The sequence below is a fragment of the Octodon degus genome, unplaced genomic scaffold (assembly GCF_000260255.1).
Source record: "Octodon degus isolate 3935 unplaced genomic scaffold, OctDeg1.0 scaffold00013, whole genome shotgun sequence".
Taxonomy (NCBI): Eukaryota; Metazoa; Chordata; class Mammalia; order Rodentia; family Octodontidae; genus Octodon; species Octodon degus.
The window spans coordinates 25,711,607-25,720,759 of record NW_004524589.1 but is presented as its reverse complement, the minus strand read 5'-3'; the positions used below and the strand labels follow the sequence as shown (position 1 = coordinate 25,720,759).

General features: G+C 35.3%; 1 protein-coding gene across 3 annotated transcripts in view; it reads left to right on the top strand.

Moving 5' to 3' along the window:
• Pibf1 (progesterone immunomodulatory binding factor 1) overlaps nt 1–9,153 on the top strand; it is a 245,520-nt gene that overhangs the window by 128,154 nt on the left and 108,213 nt on the right. For all 3 annotated transcript variants that reach the window (XM_023709663.1, XM_004626308.2, XM_023709662.1), the window contains one exon: nt 8,535–8,685. In XM_023709663.1, coding sequence (XP_023565431.1) covers nt 8,535–8,685 — 151 coding nt within the window. The remainder of the gene's footprint in view (nt 1–8,534; nt 8,686–9,153) is intronic.

The window sequence follows — 9,153 nt, the reverse complement described above, 5'->3', positions numbered from 1 at the left end:
TTGTATCTGTGTATTCAAAGTGGTTAGGATAGATATATAGTTACATTCTCTTAATGAATAGAGGGATTTGTTCTAATGGTGTTTTTAAATAGGTTATCATGTCCGCATCTCTTACAACAGTTAACCACTAAAAAGAATGTATGCAGTGTGTTAATTATTGAAACTGTCCTACCAATTTGGTTTGTCTCATTGCTATTTGTTTCTCAATAAAATTATGGAAAAAAGTACATTAAAAAAAAAAAAGCCAACAGGGAGGCAGCCTGATCTTGGACTTTCAACTTCCAAAACTGTGGGCTAAATAAACCTCTTTTATGTATAAAGTAAAAATAAATAAATAAAATAAAACACATTCTGGCCATGTGTGATAGCACATGTTTTAATTCCACGACTTAGGAGGCTGAAGCAGGAGAATCACCATGAGTTCGAGGCTAGTCTGGGCTACATAGTGAGTTTAAGACCATCCTGAGTTACAGAGTGAAATGCTGTCTCAAAAGGCAAAAGATTGTATTCTGATGCAAGAATAGCTAAAACACATAAGAGTCCATACATCATACAAGATCTAAAACTCATATGGACTTAAGTTATTTATAGTAAAGATCAAATCATTGAAAAAAATATGCATTGAACAGTGATGGTACCCGAATAATTATTTGGAGAATATATTTGGAGCTATGCTTCATGACAAGACAAAGTGAAAACCACATTGTTACTAAACTGAATACATATATGAAATTATAAAAATATTAGAAGTAAATATAGATAAATTTTACTTTCTATCAGTTTTTAAATAATCTGTTTGTTGATTAAAACAAAGATACAGGAAAAATAAAAGCAGTATTAAATCTGAATGACATAATGGCAAATTGAAAATGAAAAATAGTATTTCTGTTACATGTGACGAAAGACCCATGACTTTAATTTTAAAAGATCTCTTGCCAGTCATGGTAAGGCAGACCTTTAACTCCAGCTAATAGGGAGGCTAAGATAGGAAGAAAGCAATGTGTAGGCCAATCTAGGCAACTTAGACCGTGTCTCAAAATTAAAAAAAACCAGTGCTCTCTGAGTTAAATTCCTCCAGCACCTCGCCTCACACACCTCTTCCATATACACAGATCTCCTACCAAGAAGCTGTGTCTTCCTCTTTTCTTCCTCTTTTAGATAAACATGTGTAAATATCAACTTCTGTGTTTTGCTTTGCTGTAGGTCTCCACATTGTTTTAGCATACCAACAAGAGCACCTTAAAAAGGCTATCTCATGGAGTGAGAAAATGGAAGCTGGGTGTGATGGCACATGCCTGTGATCCCAGCTCTGGGAAGGTTGAAGGCGAGAGAACTTCCACAAGTGTGAGGCCAGCCATGACTACATAGTGAGACCTTGTCTCAAAAAGCAAAAAAGAGAAAGAAAATGGAACAGTTCTTCCAAGTTTGGTGACACAGGCCTGTAATCCCTGCTACTCAGTAGGCTGAGGCAGAAGTTTAAGTTCAGCCTGAAAAACTGAATGAGCAAAAAATTAAAAGGACTGAGGCTTTAGTTTTAGCAGTACCTGAGTTCAATCTGCATTACCAATGAGATGGGGGAAGGTGGTAGAATGAAACAGCTCTTCTAGAGAGTAACATGGTAGCATGTATTAAAGGCCCAAAACATTAATTCTATAATTTTAGTTAAAAGAATTTTATCTAAGAAAATAGTAAGACATGCTTATAAAGATTTCTATTGATGATATACATCAGACCATTATTTATTATAGTAAAAATTGAAAGTAACTTAAAATATCTGACAGTAAAGATTTTTTTTGGGGGGAGGTGGTACGGGGAATAGAACTCACAACCTCACACTTGCCAGGCAGGTACTGTGCCACTGAGCTACATCCTCAGCCCAAATTTTTATTTTTATACATTATAAATTACATGTTTTCTGCTGCCTACTCACTATAGTCATGTTCTTGACTGCTTTAGATTTGGCAGATGCTTACTAGAAACACTGAATGAAGCCAGGTGTGATGGCATATACCTGTGATCCCAGCACTTGGGAGGCTGAGGCAAGTGGATTGCGATGAGTTCAAGGCCAGCCAAGGTTACATAGTGAATTCACAGCCAGCCTTGTATGCGTAACAAGACACTGTCTCAAAAAAACTAAAAACTAATGAAAAGAAACATTGAGTGAAGGATGTAATTATGTCATCACCACAGTCTTGACTATGGGTTACACATTTAGAAAATTCATCAGTGTATGTCAAAAAAAGATTTGCAAGAAAAATATCAAACTATTTAAAGTTCTTACTTACATGGTATAATGAGTCATTTGTACTTTCATCATTCTTTCACTACCCAGTAAGTTCTGTGATGACAAGACCTGGATTTTTTTTTTTTTTTTTTTAGTGAGACAGAGTCTCACTATATAATTCAGGCCAGTCTAGAACTCACTATGTAACTCAGGCTAGCCTAGAACTCATGGTGATCCTCTAGCCTCCTGAATGCTAGGGCTAGGATTACAGGCATGTGCCACCATGCCTGGCTGGACTTCTTCAGTGATGGTGTATTTCCAGGTCCTTGGCAGTATCTGACATAAGATCAGTTGAGTTGAAGGGATTTAGTGTTTTCTAACTGCCCACCTACTAGGTGATGAGCACTGTACTGCATCTTATTACTCCAACAACCTTAGTAAGAAATTATTTCTGTCTGCAAAATGCTAACAGTTTGAGCTGGGCTTTGAATAGAACATTGTACAGTGGCAGTGTTCTATATCTGCACTACCTAGTCAGTAGACACTGCCCACATGTGATTATTGAGCACCAATAATGTGACTTGTGGAACTGATATAATTTCTTACCTTAGTTAATCACAATTAGGGTTAGCCTAAATTTAATTAGTCACACATGGCAGGTAAGTGACAGATGACATTTATAGTACATTAGAGTGCATGCTAGGCAATGGACCAGACCCCATATTCCCTAACTGTTGGGAAGTGCTGAATATTTTGAAATAGTTTTCTCTTTTGGTTTTTTTTTTTTAATGTTCTTTTGTTTTATCTTTAAATAGATATTCTTTTATATCTGGTAGGATTTCTTTTAGTAATTTTGGATAGTGACTAGACCTGAGGGTGTCCAGGTTAGCAAACCTAGGATGTGAATCCCAGTTAGCCTCCGCTTTCTGCAGAAACTGCTCACTTTGCCATAGAGGAATAATAATAGCAGCTGCCTCATACCTTATTGTAGAGAGCCTGTTAGGGACAAATGAAGCATCCTTTATTCTTAGCATCTATTAAAAATTCTCAAAATCTTATTTTTTTAAACTATAGAATTTTTATTCTGGTACAATTAAGGCATGCAAGGAAAATTATATTCTACCACTAAAGCTGACTATGATATTTGTTAGATAAAAGCATAAAGGGTTTTTTCTACTTCTCAGATCCATAAACATGTGGCAACTAACCTCAAACATTTTATGGTGTAGTTTTTCTTTTTATATGTAAAAGTTTCCTATAGTTAAGAAAATTTATAACTGTCATTCATTAAACAGAAGCTAAAAGGGCCAGCCAAATAGCTCAGTGGATTAAAGCGCCTACAAGCAGGTACAGGGGTCATGGGTTCAATCCCCGGGCCTACTATGCTGGCCCCACCCCCGGGGCACACTGAGACAGCAGTTGGGACTGGGCGTGGTAGCACACGCCTGTAATCCTAGTTGTTGGAAGGCTGTAAATAGGCGGATCACTAGAGTCTGATCTAATAGTGAGACCCTGAACACCCTGTAGATCCTTCCCTAAAATCCAAAAAAAAAAAAACAAAAAAAAACCCAGAAGCTAAGAGGCAAAGAAATTAAAATAGCCAATTAAAAGCCTTTTCCAGGAGCTGTGGAGATGGCTTAGTAGAATAAGTGCTTCCCTGACAAGCACGAGGGCCTGAGTTCAATCCCTGGTTCCACCAAAAAGAAAATAAAAAATAAAAGCCTTTTCCAATTTAAAACTTGTCAAATATTAGAACTTTTTATCCAAATTACAATGCAAAGCAATTTCATTATAGGTTAATGGTCATACAACACAGCTATTTCTGTAATCTGGAAATACATGTGCTGTATATATGTTAATGTCAAAATACTTCTTTTTAACTATTTCCATTCAACTATTCTCTCAAAACTACCTTGATTTGTACATCCTAAATGAGTGTATTGAGAGGTATAGTGCTGCATGTCTATAATCTTCCATACTCAGAAGGCTAGACAGGAAGATGCTATGAGTTTGAGGCCAGCCTGGGCTGCATAGTGAGTTCAAGGCCAGCCTAAGTTACATAGCAAGACTCTTATCTCAAAAAAAGAAAAAAAAGAGTATATTGGTTTTGAAAAACAATTTGGTAATTATATTCATAAGGATTTCTCTTAAATATGTAAAAGCTTAATGCACAGATACACATTGGAATATAAGAGCAAAAAATCTGAAAACTAAAATTCCATAAAAAGAAAAAATTATGAGCGGAGGGGCCTAGCTAATATTTTATGACCACGTAGTAACATGAAAAGTACACTGTTATAATAGCAGGTGAAAACAGCCCTTTACACAACCACATGCACTACATTTTTTTCAATGTATGGAGGCAGAGTTTGAAGAAATACCATAAAAGTCAGTAATAGTTGTAATTGATTGATAGGCTATGAGTAAGGTTTATATTTTATTTCTACTTTTTTTTTTCCTTACTGAAGTTATATTATTTAAGGTCACATATCTAGTAAGTACCCGAACTGCTGTAATTACAACTCAAATCTGACCAGTTTGACTTGAATTCCCATAGCTTTTAACCACCAATATTCAAATAATAAAAAGTATTGACTACAAAATCCCTGAAACATTACACTTTAGAAAAATACTGTTTAGTACACTCAGTAAAATTAGCAAGAAAATGGACCTCAGAAAATAAAACCTTGACAAAAAAAACCTTAAACATGGCAGTGGGTATATGTATATTTTTAAGGCTCATGAGCAGAAATTGTAGGTGGTGACTACTTTTAAACAAGATCAGTGCTGAGCAGCTAAAACTTTCTTGTCCTTTTCAGGAACATGCTACAAAGTAACAGTCTATAGCAGCAATGTGACTATACATTTTCAGTTAGACTTTTCTCAGTTTAGCTCTAATTTGGAGTTTGTCTCTTGCAAGTTGTGGCTTAACTTTCATAATTCCTAGTAAAATGCCTTTTCCTTTGCAAATTGAGTCACTGTGCTTAAGAATGTGTCTTAGGGGCTGGGGAGATAGTTCAGCGGTCTAGGCACCTGCCTGGTAAGCTCAGGGACCTAGGTTCCATCCCTGGTACTGCATGCCATCCCAGCCCCGGCACTCCTGACGTGCAATGCCAGCCACCAAGACGAGGCATGGTGGCACATGGCTGTAATCCCAGTGCTGGGGAGACTGAAACAGGAGGATCCCTACAAGAGCTGTGTAGTGAGACCCTGTACCAAATAAAGTTTTTAAAAAAAAATTTTTTTAAGGAATGTGTCTTTAGGCCTCAGACAAAAGGGATGGATAGGAGAAGCTATTTATATCAAAAGGCAAAGAAGTACTTGTCTTGCTGTACTTCTGAAAACATTTTGCAAAACAATACTTTATAACACAAACAATACTTATGGTGCTGATGTTTTCCAAACTTTCTCTTTTTATTGGTTGGTAACCAAACCTCCTAAAGGTTGTAATTCGCAGTTTGAAAACCACTCTCCCACAGGTCTGTCCACTGAAGTCTGTGGATGCAGGAATCTAGTAATTATTATATTCATTTGCTTAAAGGTCTTTTGTAGACAAACACTCTTATAAAAATTCTGTGACCTAAAATCTCTACATACAAAACCAAACTTTCAGGAAAAAAATTCTTTACATTTTTGTACCTTCTGTTAAACTAACTCTTGGAATGACAGGAACTATTCATTTGTCATTGTGTCCTCAGGGCTTCTCTCATGGTAGAGCTTGATAAACATTTAATGAATGAATGTATGGTTTGATTAAAACTAATATAATACCATTCAAAAAGATTTTTTGAATTATGGATGATTTTTGTTTATAATGGAGTTAGAAATCATTTCATGAGGAGCCGGGGAGATGGCTCAGTAGAATAAGTGCTTGCCTGGCAAGCTCGGGCCTGAGTTCAATCACCAATAAATAAATAAATAAATAAAAGAAATCATTTCATGTGAGGTAAAAATTATGGGACTTTCTGTGACTTTCGCTCAGAATTCTCATTGATTTATAACTTGAGGGTGATATGTGTTATTTTGCTTAATTATCAATTAGCAAAGTCTGCTAAATACCAGCTTTATATATTTTCTTTTTTAAATCATTTATTGACCTACAATTTCATATTATTATTCAGTTAATAAACCTTTTAAAGGAAAAAAAAAGGTCTACTTGAGAACTTTATGATTAATAAACTCATAAAGTATAATTGACCTATTTGATGTCTGCATGTTTAAACACCTATATTGGTTGTTCCTAAAGAATCTTTAATGTAATCTATCGTAGGTTCAGTACTTTCATTCTTCTTAGGCTTTCCAGAAACAGTAGTTTATTCCCGAAGACACTGAGACAAATCCATAATAAAGAGAGGATCTCTAAGTCAGAAGTTCTTGAAGTTCTCTCCTCCATGTTATGAAAAGATTGTTAAGTTGTAATCGCTCAATTTAATATATTTTAAATATCTTCTTAAAATAACATTTTATGAAATATGCCATCCTTTTACCAAAATTAAATATACCAACATTTTTACTCTTTATCTCTTTAGATATTCATGTCTGCAGTTTTTCTTTGTTGTTTTCATTGGGAGAGTAAAGTTCAGATTTAAGATGTACTGATTGATTTTCTCTCTGTCTCCATGGAGGGTTAAACCCAGGACCTTCGTGCTGAGCTACATCCCCACCCTCATGGCCAGCCCTGTTTTTAAATTTTAACTCAGTCTCACTAAATTGGTTGGTCTTGAACTTGCTGCCCTCTATGCTCAGCCTCCCAAAGTGCTGGGCATACTGGAATGTTCCATTGCATCTGGCTGTCTTAAAAGTAGAATTAAGAAGTGTTATCAGCCCAGAGATTCATTTTTAAGTTATACCCCAAAGTAATGGACTCCTTGAAAACCTGAGATTGATTTAGTGAGAAGGGTTTTCTTATAATAAATAAGCAAGATTCTAGAAATCACATTCCTAGCCAGCGTGGCATGAATAAAGAAAAATGAATTACATTTTTCTGATCCAGTGAGACACTAGAAATCATCCTAACAATATTCCCATGTTCTTTCTTTTCCACTGTCCAAAGGAATGTATTTGAAGAGTAGAGGATAATGCTTTATCTTTTTTCTAGCATCACAGAAAGTGCGTAATCATATATTAAAGTGCACATTATGTTATTAGAGAAAAGTTCTCAGAAGAGTTAATGAATTCTGGGTAATTGAATCAGGGGAACTCTATTTCCATAAGCTATTTCATACAAAGTTCTCATAATTATATTTGTTGTCATAGAAATACTACTTTTCAATACTTTCAGTGTTCTGCATTCTCTGCTAAGCACTATTAGTTTATCATCTCATTTATCCCTTCCAACAGTGTTATAAAGAAGGTCTAGAAAACGTAACTAATTGCCTAAGGTCACAACTAGTAAAGGTCAAAGCTATATTAAAATCCAAAATTTCTAATTCCAATCATGTTTTCAACTGTAATATGGTCACCTCTCAGAGAACAGTATTACAGAAAAGAGAAAAAAGGAAAGAACATTACTTATGCTGTTAGGAAATAGGTGTAGTGACCTGTCATAATTGAGTCAATGCTTGTAAGTAAACTTTCTGAACAATCGGAATTTAAGTATTCAAACATTCCATCATCCTGGGAAGCATCTTTTTCAGGTAATTTATTATGATCATAGTGATTCATGCATTGAGTTACCATTGACGAATGTTGGAGGTTCTTTCTATTACACAAAGGGCTCCAATTTCCCTGCCTTTTGCACCTCTTTTTAATACTTTTTTAATCCTTTCTTTCTTCACAAAGACATTTTCTCATATTGCCTTAAGCAGAAAGTTCACATTTGCCTTTTGATTGGCTGCTCTAAATTTATGACTTCAGAAAACCAGAACTGCTATTGAGACCATGGAAAGGGTAGATGCAACAAGCTCAGAGGGCTCTTTACGAGTAGATCATTTTACAGCTTTATAAGCCTTTCTTGAATAGCTGTGATTACTAGATAAAATACCTCAGGTAAGTATAAAATTACATTTTTAGAAATTCTAAGCAATTGCTAATCATCTCCTTTAACTATTTCAGAGTTTTAAATTCATTTTTATTTAGTTCATACAATAATGCTAAAGTATTTCATAAAATTCAGTTTAAAACAACTGAACTGTTTACCTCAGAAACAAATGTATTTTATTTCCTCATTAGTCATCTCTGTTGAGCTACTTTCTCTTAATATTTAAATAAATAAAATGCAGAGGCCTAAATATATCTTGGTGTCATCTTTTTGTCTTAACTGGGAACCTATTTGGTTCTTAATTCTATAATTGTTTTCTTTCACTATTAGGTTTTAACTAAAGAATTTTATAGCCTCCAAGCCTCTTCTGAAAAACGCATTACTGAACTTCAAGCACAGAACTCTGAACATCAAGCAAGACTAGACATTTATGAGAAATTGGAAAGAGAACTTGATGAAATAATAATGCAGACTGCAGAAAGTGAGTCTCCCCTTTCTTGCTCCCTAGTTTGCTGTGCAGCCTCTTCCTAGCAGCACAAGAAACCTGGTGTCCAATGTTCTTGGATATATATTTTTAAAAAGATAATTGGTGACCATTTTTAAGGAATATTCTGTATTTTAAATATTAGTTCAAAAAATAAATATTAGTTCATGTTCATTTTAAATAGTTATAATCAAGAAAAAATAGGTTAGGGGCCGGGGAGATGGCTCTGTGGAATAAGCGCTTCCCTGGCAAGCGCAAGGGCCTGAGTTCAATCCCCAGTTCTGTCTCTGGGGCATGCTGAGACTGAATGAGACTGGGCATGGTGGCATGGTGGTGTGTGCCTATAGTCCCAGTGCTTGGGAGGCTGAAAACAGGAGGATCACTAGGAATCCTGTCTGTGTAATGAGACTCTGCAGACCCTGTACTAAATACATTTTTTAAATGATATGATAGAAAACAGAGATG